At 35.1% G+C, this 18,368-nt stretch overlaps 1 protein-coding gene across 1 annotated transcript in view; it reads left to right on the top strand.

Moving 5' to 3' along the window:
- cenpp (centromere protein P) overlaps positions 1 to 18,368 on the top strand; it is a 91,698-nt gene that overhangs the window by 3,577 nt on the left and 69,753 nt on the right. Inside the window, exons 4-6 of the mRNA XM_053484499.1 lie at positions 738 to 826; positions 3,124 to 3,212; positions 9,387 to 9,483. Of these exons, the coding sequence (XP_053340474.1) occupies positions 738 to 826; positions 3,124 to 3,212; positions 9,387 to 9,483 (275 nt within the window). The remainder of the gene's footprint in view (positions 1 to 737; positions 827 to 3,123; positions 3,213 to 9,386; positions 9,484 to 18,368) is intronic.

The following is an 18,368-nucleotide window of genomic DNA, read 5'->3' on the forward strand; positions in this document are numbered from 1 at the left end:
ATTGTTTTCCAAGGAAACACACACAAAATTAGTCTGATTAGAAAATATAGCAAAAGATCAAGACATATTGATAGATAGTTAAAAATAATAATTTTTATGGGAATGATGAATGTGTGCTTCAAACTTTGCTTTCATAATTAAAAAAAACATCTTTTGCAGCAACTACAACCTTGCAGACCACATAGTGTTTTAGCTGTAAATTTTTCAAGATAATCTAATAAGATTTCACCCCATGCTTCCTGGCATCTCCCACAAGATGGATTGGCTTGATAGTTTTCCTCCGCACCATACTTTCTAGCTGCTTCCAAAAAAAACCCCAAAGAAATTTGCAAGTGATCCCAAACTTTTGAGCAGTAGTATAGATTAAAACTTAATAGATTTTAAAACTTTAGGATAAAAAGTATTGTTAACTGTGTCTTATAAACATCTTGGAAAAATAAAGAAATTGAAAAACAATAAAAAATACAAGCAAGGTAGAATTTATTTCAAAACCTGCTTCTTGGTCATATTTTGCTGTTTTACAGAACTCGTGTGCAGCAACCTCTAATGAGATTTTTTCACTTATATAGTTGCATGTTAATGTAAAGGAATCACTACATAACATTATGATGTTACACATAACAGCTTTCAAATTCAACCTTAACATGTTTGATCACTTAAGAAGTATTTATCTTCTGTTGTTTATTCCAATGTGTTGACCAGTTGGTTCAAACTGTACTCTTTTCCTGTTTTCTCAGGCAATGTAAAAACTGTGCACCAGTACAGACTGACCGGACGCTGTTGGTCTCTTTTATTCCAAGTTGAGTTTGCACTGACAGAGATTCAGGTAAAGTGTTTCTAAATACAGAATTATATTTCTAATGTTTTGTAAATAATGATGATTAATGTATTTAATGTTGATTTTTTTCAACTTTTTTGAAGTTTTTATTTTGCACGGTTCAGAATTGGTGCAGGTGCTGGAGAAAAATCTGTTTGGGTACCAACAGTTGCACACTCGTTAGTTTTTGTACTAAAGGAGACTTTAAAATTGGTCTGAGTGGCAACACCTACATAACAAACAGGCGTTAGAATAGAAGGAGCTGGAGTACCAGATGCTGGCCTTACAGGCCTAAAGGCATGAGGAGAAGGGCTGTTTAGCTCCAGACGAAGTCTCTTAGAAGGACCAGGATTGGAGTTATCCTTACTGTAGTAAGCCCTTGCTCATGAAGAAACTGCATCAAGGACATAGGCGGCTGACACTCAGCCTGGATGAGGCCCGCAGAGGCCCGGTCCGTGGCAGGTTCAGTAGGGTTGTAATCCGTACTGCCCAAGCTGTTCGAGTCGTCCAGAGGGATGAAATGAGCACTTGGGCAAGTACAATAAGCTAAAAGATTAAAATAAAATATTGAAATAGTGTGAAAGACATGCTTACCCATGGTCTGTCTCTTGAGAACTGTAGAATAAACTAGGAATGTATAGGCTAGTAAAATTAAGCACTACCGTAATGTTTTTTTTAATAAATTAAGCAAGAGAAGTGTAAAGATAATGAAAAGTAGTTGCAAGAAAAATTAATTATAATGGAAAAAATATATAATCACTTGGTACAGATGCATAGGGAGTCAGGTGACGAGGTATATGACGGAACATAATATGGTAGAAAAAACTTAATCATAATAGGTGAATTTATTGGAAAAAGTTAGATTTTAATGGGGTAGAACTTTAGTAAGGAATGAAAAAAGAAGTACAGAGGAGGGGACAAGGTGTCCCCTTAAAAACTGTATATAATGAGCCTGCATGTAACTGTCAGACAATCTGCGTCGTTCTTTGGTCCTTTTTGACTAGAGAAACAGCTTTTGTTTAATATTTTAAGTTAGTGTAACAATAACAAGTGGAAGATAAAAGTCTCCCACATTGATTGTGGAAGATAAAAATCTCCCACACAGGTAAGGACAAAAAAACCTCGTGCAAAACTTCATCAAACCATCAACAATTAAGCATGCATTGTTGCAGCACTTTTCTAGTAAATAACTAGTTTGTTAGTTACTAGACTTTAAACTGTTTATTACTTGAAACTTTATTCTATTTAATTATACCTGATATGATGCATAGTTAAAAACTGTAAAGAATTGAACTATTCTGAGCACTAGAGGGCAGTTAGACACCACTGTCTACATTAAGGGCTGTCAATTCGGGTAGAGTTTATGAATTATATGAAATATGTTTAGTTATGAAGTTATCTAAATTCATAGCAAATCCTATTGAAGGTATCAGTGTTTTTTTGTGGATATGCACCAAAGATGGGTAGTTTGGTATTTAATTTCATAAAAATGCCTATTTCAGGAGACTTAAGGCAAAAAGTAGGGTACACCCAAGACAGGGTCTCAAGACATCACAGGGCGCGCATGCACGCACACACACACACACACACACAAACAAAGCATTCTCACACACACACACTGGGCAATTTGAAAACACCAATTAGACTAATCTGCATGTCTTTTGTCTGTGGGAGAAGGAAACGTACCAAGCATGGGGAGAACATGCAAACTCCATGCACAAGAAAAGATAAGATATACTTTTACTCCTCCCACAGTGTTGAAATTTCTAATACAGACCCAAGGCAGGAATCGAACCCTTGACTCTAGATGTGCGAAGCCACAGTGCCAACCATAAAAAAATTAATGTTTCATTTATGTAAATTTGCATTGAGGTGGTAAAATGTTGCCATTTCTCTACTATCCTGTGAGCAAAAAATCTTTACACATTTACAAACAACGCAACATCCTTTGTTGCAAATTTAGTTTACAATTGTAATTGAATCCAAAATAAATAATATTGATTCAGGATATTTATTAAATCATGATGCTAACAGAATCAAAATACGAATGGAATCAGCATCTAGGTATGGTTATAATATTGTATACACTCGTTTTTGGTGATTCCCACCCGAAATGCTTAATAAATGTGTTTTTGTCCTTACTGACCAGTGCTTTAACAAATTTACTATAAAAAACATCCCACATATTTGCTTTCTTTCACCTTTCCACACCTCTTTGTTTGATTGCTTGATTTAAGTATATTGTGAGAAACAAAACATCATGAATTATGGAAATTTTAATTTAAACCGCTTATTTGTTTGTGCAGGACGGTGAAACCATTCTGAAAAAAGTGACTGACCTCAACATTATATCGGATGGAGCCGAGTTTAAAGACTTGTGTGCTTTTCTGTCAAGGTAGGTTAAATTACTTTTTACTGCAGTGGTAAAGGTTAATCATTAATTGTTTAATAGCCATTAAGATTAAGCAGATTCTAATTTTATTATCAGATAAAGATTGTTTTGCATAATAATCTCCCTATGTCATATACAGCGATAAGGCAAAATGTTAACTTTGATAAATGACGTACCAGTAAACTGGTGCCAGTGTCATAGGCACCCAAGGCTCATTCAATACAACAGCACTGATAATGCCAGTTTTATATTTCCTTTACATGCATTCTGCAAACTGAAAAATGCAGAACTGTGTGATCTTGAGATAATTTACTGCAATAATATATAATTTATATGCAATTAAATTTGAAATAATTGATACTTCCTTGTCTGCAACTCCTAAAATTGTGGACCACAACTCCCATGCTCCTCAGCCTGCGACCTCATCACATGATCTTCATTCAAACCCTGCTCATTGTCACCAACTTTCTAATGACACTCAACTACGTATATGCAATCACACTAATTACACAAGCCCCAGTGGGCCGCCAGGCATACTGTGCAAATCGCACTCCAACATTGTGTCTTAGACAGTTCCAAGTTTTTTTATCTTCCCGTCTTGATTAGTATCTTTACCCATTCTGTTATGTTTATTTTATGCCTGTTTACTGATTGCCAGATCATCCGCCTGCCTCAGGTTTCAGATACGCATTTGGCTTGTCTGCCATATTGGTTTAAATACAGTCAGGAAAGTATGCACTTGTGCTAACCACTATGGAGAATTAATTTTTATGAAAAAAAAAAATTGATTCTTTTGAAACCCAAAAGCAAAGCTTTATCCCTTGTATACCACACTGATTTCCAGTAATAAATTTATTATTAATGAACAAGCAGGCTCTTTAACCGTATACGGTGGAACCTCAGCATAGAATTCCCCTCCCTTACGAATTTTCATCCTAAGAATAAAAAAATTGCAATTAATTAGCATCTGCAAACAAAGCACCAAATTTTTGGCATATAAACAAACCAAACGCCTGATAAGTTGCATGTATATCCGGAAGCCGTTCAAAACTTGTTTGCGTCAGTGAAAAGCGAACTAGTTTACAAATTTTCCAATTTTTTTTTCAGTCAGCCATAGCTGTTTTGAAAGAGTCAACCCTCGATATAAGTGTTTCTTTTAGCATGCGTTCGAAAGCTACGTGATTTATTATTATTTTTTAAAATGTATTTTTTTTTTTTTTATTGGTAATTCTTTTGGGGGGCTGAAACGGATTATCTGCATTTACATATTTTTTTTATGGAAAAATTCGTATAAAAGAACTTGCCTCAAGAACATTTCAAACTTTAATACATTCCTCTTAAAAAAAACAGAATGTAAAGGTAAACCCATATATTGTACAGTATTGTACTACAATGTCTCCCGCAGAGCTAGAATGTAAAATACCGATGTTGCTCCTTATATGTACTGTAATTCATCCAAGCACATTTTCTTTGGTATGCGCTATACTTTTCTTTGGTATAAGTAGTGTAAATACAGTAATAATTCACCATCCCAAGCCGCTTTTTGCTCTATGGTTGTTTTCTCTGCAGTGCTAAAAAATGTATACAGTATTAGATTTTATATGGAAATTTAGCTGAATTTATGTTAATATTTATTTTACAAAATTAATAATTATATTGTGTTATATGTTGGTCAGCTTTAAAATGCATAAGAAATTGTGTATTGCCATGAAAAAAGCTTTAATGAATTGCGGAAGATATTTGCGGTTTCTGCGAAATTTCTGTGAATGACTGAGGTCGTGAACTTCGCAATGGTCAACTGTATGAAATAGCTACATTTAATTCTGTACAACATGTTTAAGACAGTGACCATTGTGCCCTCCTCGGTATTAATACATATTGCTGCTGTGTGTTTTCCTTATGAAACTGTCTTTTACTTATTTTTGGTTAATTTGGTGGCACTTGCACTACTGTTGGCACGTTTAACAACTCTGCACTTGGATCACATTCCTCGTGATTATCATCTGTAAAAACGCATTCAATGACAATTCATTGTGCATCTGAATCACATCACAAGTTAGAAATGAGAAATGTGAACACTTGTATGTCTTAGGTTTTGTATGTGTCCAAAAAATGGTAAAATCCTGCCAGTAGATTCCTTCGGCTGATTTAATGGAATAACTGATATATAGCAAATAGAGAGTTTTATAATGCCTGCTGAACTTTTCCATTAATACACTGATCATTTTCAAAGTATTAACCTGTTGAGACATGACTGCTAACAGAAATTTGGGCTCTCGAGTGTGACCAACTTCATGGTCTGTGGATGCACATCTGGATCATATTGTCTGGTCTGAGATTCTGTCCTGGCACTTCCATATGGAAAAATCCTTCAGACATGAATTTGCACGTGCATCTGTGCAGACTGTATTTTTTATTTATTTCTATTTTTAATTCTCAAGGAAGGCTGTTTTAAAATAACTATGTTCCATGTAAATTTAAGTAGAAACTGTTTGTAAAAAAATGGCCAGAGCACAGACTAGTCATTAGTTAGTTACTTGCCACAGTTATTTCTGTTACTTAAGCAATAAAATGTGAACATGTGGCATTCAGTGTGTGACATCCAAATGTTGATCTCTCCAAATGTACACAAATTTTATTTAATCCTAATTTAAATGCTCTTTTTAGATTAAACATTGCTGTAATGTAATTTAAATGTATTAACGAATAGTGGCATTACTAACCATATCAGGTTGTAGCCCCCTTTTATAGGATCAGGTAGCAAATGATATAGCTCCATTGTGTTTGTGATATAGAGACCCATTTCTTTTGTATCAAACAGTGATGGGGAAATTAAATAACAGAAATAAAAGTTTATGTATAGTTGTCATTCCAGTGTTTATGTGGTTCGAATTTACAGTAATGTGCATAATAATCTGAAAAAAGTATGTATTCATAAGCATAAACAAAGATATGTTTAAAAATTAAACCGATAGAGATTCATATGAGTGCAACTAAAAACTAAAAAAGAACGTCTTAGGAAAAGAATGTCTTCTGAGAGATGACACACATCATGATGTCAATCCGGCAGCCCTTATTAGCTGCACCCCTTATATCTTGATTTTGTTTTGCACAGAGAGCAACCCAAGCAAACCAAAATGTATCATTACAAGGTCAGGTAAGAATGTTTCCACTGCTCTCTGGTTAAATTATTCTGGGGTGGAAATAAGAATGTAAACACAATTGATATTTGCACATAACGGTCGTAAATATGCATCCTATAGACAATTGATCTGAATAATGTATCGAATATTGGGCATGCTAAACTTCAATGTGTTATCCAAAGACGTGTTTGGTAAGCATGCAAAGTGCACCTTCTTACTGGAGCCTTTTAGCTTGAACTTACTAATTTACCATAATATAGGAGTGTGCAAGTCTTGAGCCCCCCTCCCTCATTTCTTCATATAAAATGAAACCATGTAGATTCAATTAGAGGAATAGGACAAATTATCTATTGTGACAGGATGCAAAGTGTCTAAATAAAAAAATTGGTTGTTTATGTATGAACCACATCAGCAGCCTCATTTCCCCTCTTGTCTGTTCCAACCACTCAGCACCCTGCATCACTAGTATACTAATTACAGGCTCGATCATCTGTCATCATCTGCACCTATTTCTCACTGTTTCATGTCAGTTAAAACTGGTCTGGTACAGGGACTGGACTGAAAATGAGAGGCAAAAACTTGCCAAGAATGGGAGCCAGAAAATCCTTCAGGAAGACTGGAGAACTATTTCTCAAGACAAAATTAAAAATACTGGAAAGTCTGGCTCTTTGGAAGCAAATTATGAAGAAATAAATGTTGACTCAAGACGTTTATACGTTACTGTATGTGAGGAAAATGTTTCTAAATGTTCCTAAAGTGTGTGCTACCTAGTAAAATGATTAAAGTCAGTCAATAGATAAATTATGCTTGTTGTTAAAGTATTAGCTTTCTCTCTGACAAATGTCCATATTAGGGGTTAATATTACCAAATAAGTAAATAATCAACATTTTATTTAAACATTAGATTTTAACGCCCTGTTTAGATATTTGTTTTTTTTGTATTGCATATGAAAAAGGAACAATGATGCTAAGCCTGTATACAATAAGTCAAGAACACACTTGCATTACTTTTTTGTTGATTAGAAAGCAGGCTATTGTGTAGTTATTGAATATTCTATAACATCGTGAAGTAGGCTTTTCTTAAAAAGCGTTACTTTGTGATGTAATTTTTACAAGCACTCCCCCAAACCATGTATCTTACCTTTATAGAGTAAAACTTTAACCAGTCCCTAGTGATCATTTAAAAGCAGCAAAACAGTTTCTTGTTTGTTTTTAATAATGAAAAAGTTTGATGTGTCAATTTTAAAGTTTTTTTTTTTTTTTTTTTTTTTAAGTAAAACCAGTTGCAGAAATGAGCCAAGCATATTTTTAACACAAAACTTTAGAGGTGTGCAGTCAGGGGAATCAGTTAGATAATTCTGTCTGTCCATGGCTTGTATTCCCACACACAAACAGAAATAGTCCAGAGAAAAAGAGAAACAGGTGTAGTCCATTACCCATTTGTTCTGCATAAATCTTTTTCTGCTTTCTTGCAGACCAACTTAACTTTGCCCTCCGTCCCTTGAGGAACACCTGAAATTATTGTAATCTAAAGTGAAAACCATGTGTAACAAAAAAAATTAAACCCACATAGTTACTTTCTTAAAGAATGTACTTCATTCTAGCCTTTTTCCCCTTTAGGGCTTTAGAACCGTCAATATCCCTCCATCCAACCAACTTTCTGCCCACTATTTCATCATTCAATGTCTTACCTTTCCCTTATTTTATCATCTAACATCCTCTACCTAACAAATATCCCTCCATCTAATCTTCTGTACCCGATCTGTATCTTTGCATCGGCTTCCCAGACATACTATCTACTCGACTTGGATCCCAATTTCACGCTGGTTGCTTTCTGTGTTCCTGGCAGCAGCAACAGTGCACTCTGATTTAAAGCTGTTTTGGCAACTCTGACATTCAGTCATCAGTTTTGAATTTAGATATGCGAATATTTCTGCCTTTTTCTGTTTACCTGTTTAATGTGGAAGATTTGTATTTTACATTTCCCCTCAGATTTCTCCCTATTTTAGTCTTGGCCTAATTCTTTCTATCATCTAACAACTAACAACTTTATTATGTGTTTCTTTTGAGACACTGCATCAATTTCAAGATGTTGCTTATTCAACATCACATGGAAAAGTGACACACACAGAGGAAAGCTTTATCTGCCCCCTTGTGCATAAAACAGCTCACAAATGCCCAGGATTGCTCACAATTTCTGGACGATTGCAGGGAATTGATGTTTAATAAAAAATAGTTCAAGAAATATGGGAAACCCCTCTTTCAGAAAAAAGGACTTTCTGTTTACTAATTAATTACACTTACAGTACTTGTTGCTCATTACTGATCATGAACTACTAATCATGGTTCCCCCAAAATAGTGTAAATTTAAGTGTCAGGATGCAAAGATTTTGCTGTACAGCTACAAATTGCACAACCATGATATTTTTGTAAATTAGGATTATAAATAAAGTGCACAGTTTGAGCTGGAAGGTCTGGTCTATATTAGAGACCTTGAGAGAACCTCTTCTCAGCCATTTCATAGAGTGATGCTTATCCATGTACATAAGTTGTTGGTTATGAAGGTAATAGAGGAGAGACATAAATTAGACAGAGAGCATTAACTACCAGCACTTCACCTGTGTTGTATTTCTGTAAGACGGAAAATGTTTTCTCTTTAAACATGCAGGTTTGTCTTTCGTTATCTTGGCGTTTTTTCCAAATCCCTGAGAGATGCTGAAGTTTCCATCAGTTCTTTATGGCATTTCTCTAAACACAGACTTGGCGTCTCCACATTAGTGGAAAGTTGTGTCCCGTGCCACAAAGCTCCAGGCTCAGAGTAACCATGAAAGTCTCAAAATGACTCAGGATTTGCCAACAGGAGCTGGCAGTGCAGGAGCCATGTAGCTCAAATAAAAGACCACCAACTAACTGTCTAAACAGGCCTTGAACACCACTTCAGCATTTTAAGAGATACAAATGCTGGTTGTCCAAACAATGTTTTGTGAGATTTATGTCATTTAAATCATCTTTTTTTTTTTTTTTTTTTTTTTAGTGTAGAGGAGTCAAAGAGCGTTTTCCTGTTCTTCAGGACCCTGAGGTCATTTTCGGAGAGATGTAAACAAAGAACGTGTACATTCCAGCACTTTAAGGTAAGATGTAAAAAAAAGAGTTTGGGGTTTGTAATGGTCTTAAATAAAGTGTTTTTGGAGTGCTGTGATACAGTGAAATCAAATACACATGAGACAAGGTTTAAAAATGTTTAATTATCCTAAGAACTGCACATTAAGACTAGTTTATGATTCTGGTCTTATGAAAGGCTATTTTCACACATTACAGGAGAATCTAAGCTGCACACTAAGGGCCCAAATAAACAAGTGAATTTTTTTATCTGTTGTCTATTCAAATAAAATCTCAGCGTTTCGAAAGAGATGATGCTGCCATTTTGCTGTGGCCTCATTCAAAAGAATACAGAATTGCAGTGTGTAATGAGAAACATTCAGCCTATTTAAAACCCTAAATTATTATGTGTCCCATGTGGCACAGTAGAAGACCATTTGCTCTATCATACTGAGATTGCAATTTTAAGTCCTATAAAATGCCTTATCCATTTATGGCGGGGGGCAAGCAAAAAAAAAAAAAGGCACATGACCACAGCGAGGGGAGAGAGAAAATACTGTCAGTTCCACCCAGTCGCAGTGACACTTGCCAATTGTGGGTGTCTGTGAGCTCATACAGTACATATGGACCAAAGCAGACAAAATGCTTTCCAATGAGTGCCTTGTGACACGGCATGAGCAAGAGTATATGCATTTAGTTTGCTCCATATTTGACATAATTGGGAAGAATAATAAAAAACAAACCAACAAAATGTATTTTGTTGGGGTTTAAATTGTGCACAAAGGTAGCAGAAAATTTGTATCACTCTTCCTAAAGTTGTATTATAGCATATTTTGATTTTACTGAGCAACCAAATATACAATTGTGGTGGATTTACATAAATTCATAATTCAAATGTTAACTACTACATTTACTTAAAAGAGAAAAACAACTTCCAGTGACCTGACTTGAAATAATTTCAGTACATGTTAATTTATCAGTACAGTGGAACCTTGGATTGCATGCATAATTCGTTCCAGAAGTGGATTCGTATTTCAAAACACTCATAAAGGAGGGGAGGGGCACGGTGTCCAATGATGCGCTGATACAGAGAGAAAATAGATCTTTAACCTCTCTAATGAGACTTGCTTTTGCTTTACACGCGCGCACACGGGTATTATAATAAACAGTACACTCACTGTACACACACGCATATAGACACAAAATAAAATATGTTTCACGCACACACACACGTGGTCAGTTTTATAGTAAACAGTACACACGAGCACAGATGTTGATACCAGTAAGAAACGCGCACTAAGACCCAGCAGGGGAGACGATTACCCACAATTCCACAGCACAAGAGAGAGAAAATCCGTTGGTTCAGTTGTGATCACGTGACGCTCGGCATCAAAAGAAGAAGTGCATGCATGATACTCGGTACTCGTAAACCAAGACTTGTTCGTTTTCCAAGTCAAAAGTTATTAAAAGTCTTTGCTCCTCTTGCAGAACACTCGCAAACCACGTTACTCGCATTCTGAGGTTTTACTCTATTGGAACATGTAGTGTACATCAAGAAAAGAAAACAATGTGACAAATCTTTTTAATATTCAGTCAGTAAAACCAAATTACAGCTTGGGACAAGTACTGTTAAGTACAAGTTTACTGTAAAGCTGGACAGACTGTGCTTCTTTCCCTCCAAGCTGGAGTATTTTATTTTATGGTCATTTTATAATGTACAGTTTAGTAACCTTAAAAATCTGTTTGTAGCATTTGTAGTTCCAAATAGTTATAAGCCAATGTAGATATAGAGAAAATCTTGTACGTCTTGATAAGTCTGCTGATTATAGCGTATCACTTGCATTCAGATGCTGGTATCAAAGCAACTAGTGTATGTGTATTGGTTAAACACAGTTGGTTAACTTGGCTGTTAAGTGGATTATATTTTGAATCTTAAACATCAGTGAAGAATTAAAGGCTAAAAGTTTCTGATTATTTTCTTTTGTATATTTCCTACGAGAATTGATTAGTTTTAGTATACTTAGTGTCATGGCTACAGAATGGCAAAACTCCTAAAATAGTGCATTATATACAGAAGTAAGGGTTCAGGTGGTTGCAGAATAATGTCTACATTGCTGCAGGACGTTACTCTTCCTGGATCTGCTGGCAATGGCCTAATGTCAACCCAGGTTGCTCTGGTAAAATAGATTATAGCTCTGGATTAACAAGTTGTATTCGGTTTTATTCCAAATCACACCAAAGCCAGGCCTCTTTGCCAACCACAGATTGGCACAAATAAAAAGAATGCAACCATTGTGAAGTAAATACAACTTGTGATAATTCAACCCATGTTAACATGAAGCAAATTAAAGTGGTGCTATTTTAACCCATGTTAAAGTCAGTGAATAAAGTGAATTAGAGGTAATTTATTTCATTCAGCATCATAACTAACTGGAATTGACCATGATGTTAATTCATGACATCATAGATATATGAATAATGAGCCTAATTAATTTGGCACATACTGTAGTTCCTAAAGTGTTTTTGGTGATGTTTTAAATGCATCAGTCAGTGGGTTATTTTTTTTTCATTATGAATAGTCTAATTGTAATACTATTATGATCACAAATTTTGCACATTTTTTTTAACCTGTAGTTGAACATGTTTATAATCAATGATTGATTAATAAAAAAAAAAAAACTGATGCAATTCCACCCTCAATTTAAGTTTTTTTTTTAATTACATTTCTAGTAGAAGAGGTCTAGTGTTTTCCATAAACTCATATTTCTTATTTATTTATAGTATTTATTTTAGTTTTTTATTCTTTGTGGTGGCCTGCCCGGTATCAACATTGATCTTCACATTAATTTTCTATTTTCCTTATTTAAAGTCAGCGAAATGTTATTTAATTGCACAAAGTTCATTGATTCACAGATGCAGATGTAGTAACACATATTAACTTCTGACCAAACTGTTATAGAGTTCAAATCAAAATGTTACCTTTTTTGGTTTCTTTTTTCCTGATTATTTCAGATTTTCTCACTAATTTAGTAGTGTCCAGTTCCCATCCATTCATTCAAAACCTGCTTAATATAGAGTCAAAAAGACATCTGTGGTACTCTGGTGTCAGTTGCTCAATCCATGCCTGCTTGATTGCTTCCTGCTGACCGTAAACAGAAATTTGCCACAGAAGTTCAAATGTACTTGAGAATTTCCTAGTTGTAGCCATTTTTGTGGATACCCCGGCTTTAGAAATAAATCGCCTGCCACATATTTGTTTTATTTATTAACTAATATGACTGATTCTAATTAGCACAACTCTTCAGCCAGATAGGCAAGAACTAATTAGTAACATTACCTGTTTTGTGCACAGGGAGAACTATAACACATGGCATATGTTGGCTTAATATGTTTGTCTACCACCATATGTTCTAAAAGATGAGCTGTTGGCCAACTGATGCTTGTATGTAGCTGCATTTTCTGTGGGGCCAGACTTCAGACATTGTACATGATTCATCATTCAAGAGTATAACAGTCTTTCGAAAAATCCGCTGAGATTTAGATTTTCAAAATATTTAGTTTTGCACATTCCCAGCTGTAACACAGTTTGGGTAATGTAGCTGAAAAACTTTTCGCTTGTTTTCTCAAAGTACAGTTAAAAACGTCCTAAAATCCAAAGAGTTAAGTGTGATTGTTCACACAAGTGAGTTTTGACCTTGTGTATTAACTTAAAATCAGTTGACTAAGATGTTTAGTTTATAAACATATAAAGGGGTCAAAAGTTAATGAGGCGAGGATGTGGAGCCTCTTCTTGTTGTTTAACAAAGTAAAGCTTACAGCATCTTTTGTTGTACTGTATACTGTCACAATCACAAAGATGTTAGTATTGAATATTACATATTTTGACCACATTATATGGTTTTGCTCTTGCAAATGGGTGGTGACATTTGTATTCCCTGGCTGAGATCAATTGTAAAATTGTAGTTTTCCTTAATGTAGTATTTTACATTTTACAAATGATTTAATATACAAACTCTTAAATGAACAGTTCAGCTAGATTTATGCAAGGAGAATTTATGCAAGGTCTCTAGTGCTAAAAGTGACAGGATATATAATTTTGCAGCCCCAAGTTTATGCACATTTGATATGCCATTTTTAGGTTTCATTATTTCACACAGTTTGAATAAACAACATTATACTTCATTATTTAAAGTTTTGTATGAAAAAAAAACATATTCTATCTTAATATCTAACTAATTAGAGGCTCTTGGTCAGTTAATTGGCTATTGTTCTGTGCATGTTTGCCCATGGTATATTAACAGGCAGATTTCCTATTGTAGCACTTTAGAAGATTTTGAGGTAGGTTTCTTTTTCCTTCTGTTGTATAAACAAGCAAACTTTGCAGACAAGGCATGATGTGTAAAACAGATATGAGAGTTAAAAAAGAAGGAATTTAGATTGCTGGTGTAAGAGTACTGTGTACATTTACATTAAATACTATCGAAATTCTTAGTAGTCATCTGATTAGTCTTATTAGGCGCATGACAGGTTATAACCAAAAAAAATTAGCTGGTCAGCGTCTTTGGAGTTTTTTCCTTTTTCACTTAGAGCTAAACATAAGGCAGCTGTCTTGATGCCTTTCTGCCTATGTCTATTTGTCAAAACCTTAAGAGACTTATTATCTTTAAATGTATTTGTGAAGAGTTTGGCCTCAGGATCACTGCAGCCTGAAATCACAGTTCAATTAGTGATTAAAATGTATGATTTAAATGGCTAATTTAGATGGCTTAAGTGATACATTCTCCCAGTTGTTTCCGCTGAGTGAACTTAGTAACAAAATTATATCTAATGACAAATATTAAGGATTCACCATAAAAAAAGATTTAGGTGATCTTTTCTAGTCTAAAAAAAGAGATCCAATGAGTTGTATGCAAGAGAGCTAACAGGAATGTTTGAAAGTTTTTTTTCTGTTTTGTTTTATTTGAACTGTACTGTCTTGCTTGGACTGCACAAAAAGACAGGCTGTTGTACTTGGAAGATAAAAAAAAAAAGTGCACCGTGATTTCCAGAACACATTCACATCATATTTTGTTTTCCCAAGACAAGGCTGCTGTTGTTCAGGAATTTTAAAGATGGTTCCTGATGTGGTTAATGCAAATAACAGGAGTTGTGTTTATCCCTTCTGCATACTGCGGTCTAACTTGGGAATTGTCATGTGACCTTATCTTTTTGCACATGCATGAGCTTTTCCAGACCTCTTCTTTGAGCTTTTATGGCTTGTAGATTGCGGTGGGGGTTGAAAAAAAAACACGGGCCAGGATATTAGTGTTTCCTTACTACTGAAGCCACTTGTTAACCCTAAGGTGGTAGTATTAGGGGCTTGCAGAGCCTCATACCAGGAGCTAGAACATAATCTTCCTCTAAGAATTGCTGTTCTTTTTAGCAATGTACTAACCTTGGTAGGAGGTTTGTCCAAGAAGTGAAAGGGGTGTGAAGTTTTTTTTCAGGAGGAATAGGAAAATTATTTTGTGTATAGTATTTAAATAAAACATTATGTACAGGATTAGTTAGTTAGGACTAGTTAGTTTTTGTTAATTTATGGTTCTTAGCTAGTTAGTTTTTGTAGTTTTTGTTAATTTATGTTGTAATTTATGTTAGGTCAATCTGTCCTGTCTTGTCCCTGCTAGCCAGCTAACTAGGCATTTTAGGTAGCTACAGTAGTTTAGTTTTTCTGGTGATTTATGTTGTAAAATTATGTTGCATGTAGCACCTTGGTCCTGGGGGAATGTTTTGTTTTATTCTGTACTGTATATACAGTGGTGTGAAAAAACTAATTGCCCCCTTCCTGATTTCTTATTCTTTTGCATGTTTGTCACACAAAATGTTTCTGATCATCAAACACATTTAACTATTAGTCAAAGATAACACAAGTAAACACAAAATGCAGTTTTTAAATGATGGTTTTTATTATTTAGGGAGAAAAAAAATCCAAACCTACATGGCCCTGTGTGAAAAAGTAATTGCCCCCTGAACCTAATAACTGGTTGGGCCACCCTTAGCACCAATAACTGCAATCAAGTGTTTGCGATAACTTGCAACAAGTCTTTTACAGCGCTCTGGAGGAATTTTGGCCCACTCATCTTTGCAGAATTGTTGTAATTCAGCTTTATTTGAGGGTTTTCTAGCATGAACCGCCTTTTTAAGGTCATGCCACAACATCTCAATAGGATTCAGGTCAGGACTTTGACTAGGCCACTCCAAAGTCTTCATTTTGTTTTTCTTCAGCCATTCAGAGGTGGATTTGCTGGTGTGTTTTGGGTCATTGTCCTGCTGCAGCACCCAAGATCGCTTCAGCTTGAGTTGACGAACAGATGGCGGACATTCTCCTTCAGGATTTTTTGGTAGACAGTAGAATTCATGGTCTCATCTATCACAGCAAGCCTTCCAGGTCCTGAAGCAGCAAAACAACCCCAGACCATAACACTACTACCACCATATTTTACTGTTGGTATGATGTTCTTTTCCTGAAATGCTGTTACTTTTACGCCAGATGTAACGGGACATGCACCTTCCAAAAAGTTCAATTTTTGTCTCGTCTGTCCACAAGGTATTTTCCCAAAAATCTTGGCAATCATTGAGATGTTTTTTAGCAAAATTGAGACGAGCCTTAAATGTTCTTTTTGCTTAAAAGTGGTTTGCGCCTTGGAAATCTGCCATGCAGGCCGTTTTTGCCCAGTCTCTTTCTTATGGTGGAGTCGTGAACACTGACCTTAATTGAGGCAAGTGAGGCCTGCAGTTCTTTAGATGTTGTCCTGAGATGTTGTTTCTTGATTGAAACAGGTGTGGCAGTAATCAGGCCTGGGGGTGACTACAGAAATTGAACTTAGGTGTGATAAACCACAGTTAAGTTATTTTTTAACAAGGGGGGCAATCACTTTTTCACACAGGGCCATGTAGATTTGGAGTTTTTTTTCTCCATTAATAACGTAAACCTTCATTTAAAAACTGCATTTTGTGTTCAATTGTGTTATCTTTGACTAATAGTTAAAGGTTTTTGATGAGCAGAATCATTTAAGTGTGACAAACATGCAAAAGAATAAGAAATCAGGAAGGGGGCAAATAGTTTTTCACACCACTGTATGGTTGAAGTGACAATAAAGCCTACTTGAACTTGATAAATATTTTTTATATACTGTTCATACTCCATTTTAGCATTTGTTGCTGTTTAAATCATACAGTAATGTGCATGTTATAAATGTTGTTTTTGCATATTTGTTAAATACTAATGTATTATGATAGACCTGAAATCTGAAATTTTAATAAGGCAGCTGGAGGAAAACCTTGCCAAAAATTAACATGGCTTGTTTCTTATAATAGAGTGGGCTTCATTGTAGGTACGCAGATCTTTGACTACCTTGAATATCCTGGATCAGTCATATATCTGTCCTATTTCCATATACAGTACCATTTTAAGTTTGGTTGCACCTTCTAATTCCAAGATGTTTCCTGATTTTTATTTCTTTCTATATTGTAAGACAATCTTGAAGGTATCCAAAATATACAATAATCTACTTTAAACAGTTGATATTGAGACTTCTGTTCTGTAAAGCATTCAAAAACGCTCTAATTTGTGAAGCTTTTAATAAGAAGTTTCTGAGGCAGGTATTTCTACATGGATTTCTCTGCAGAAAAGGTAGGTTTCGGTCTTGCTTTCCTGGGATGTTCTTGATGAGAGCTGGTTTCATCATAATGCTTGATGGGTTTTGCAAATGCACTTGACAATACTGTTTTTGCAAGAATTATTCCGGGAACAGCTGAACTTCGTGTCTTAAAATAACAACATTTTAAAATAAAAACAGTTGTTTTTGTTATTGTTACTTAACTAGCTAATTGCATGTGTGTTATTTTATAGTTTTGACATTTCCAATATTTTAGAATGTAGAAAATAAATCACTAAATAAAAGACGGGATTAGACGGTGTGTCCAAACTTATATTTTCTATATAATATTTTTTCAAGTTGGTCTTTTTTTGAGGCAGAACTATTGTACAACATTAATTTTTAATAGAAGAAAACCCCAAGAATGTGGCGTGCAAGTTTATTAATTTTGGGGTTTTCTGGTTTCCACACAGGGTCAAAATTATACATACAGGATCAAAAATAGACATACAGCACACAATATTTGGTTAAATGTCTCTTACCAAGTTTAACTCTTAGCAAATGCTTTTGTCAGCTATCAACAAGAGTCTGGCAAAATGTTTGTGTGATATTTGAACACAGAATTGGTAATGTTCACTTAAATTTGTTTAAGGTTCCTGGCATGGATCTGACTTGTTTTTCAAATCTTTTGATAGGGTTTACAGCTCTAAAAGCTTACGGTTTGCCTGCTTTATCTATTCACAATTAGTTTTGATAGGTATTTGGGGTCATTGTCCTGTTGGAACACTCAGTTTTGCCCAAATATCAACAGTCTAGAGGTAGTCCTCCTTCTTCATTATTTCATCTGCTTTGGGTAATATACCAGTTCCATTGACACCACCATGTTTAAGTGTTGGTACATTGTTTTTGGGGTTTAATGATTCACCCTTACTCATCAAAACATACCACTGGTCAAAACTTTCCTCCTGCAAGCTTTTCCTCAGGAAGCTCTTTTTTGGACAGCAGCCTTCCAGTCCATAGTGATGGAAAAATCACTTGAATGTACTGTAGACACTTCCAATTCATTGCAGGCTTTTGCCTCTGAACCAATTACCTCTATGCGGAGTGTGACTGTTTGGGTCTTCTTTTAGACACTCTTAGACACTAAAATGGCTCCAAATAACATGTACTTAGTAGTTGTTGAGAAATTGTTTTAAGAAACATTTCTGACTTCTGTAAATCTACTATCCTCTTTCTCAGATCTGCACTGATCTCCTTGAATTTATGAGTGCTGTAAAACA

This window comes from Clarias gariepinus, chromosome 23 (genome assembly GCF_024256425.1).
Source record: "Clarias gariepinus isolate MV-2021 ecotype Netherlands chromosome 23, CGAR_prim_01v2, whole genome shotgun sequence".
NCBI lineage: Eukaryota > Metazoa > Chordata > Actinopteri > Siluriformes > Clariidae > Clarias > Clarias gariepinus.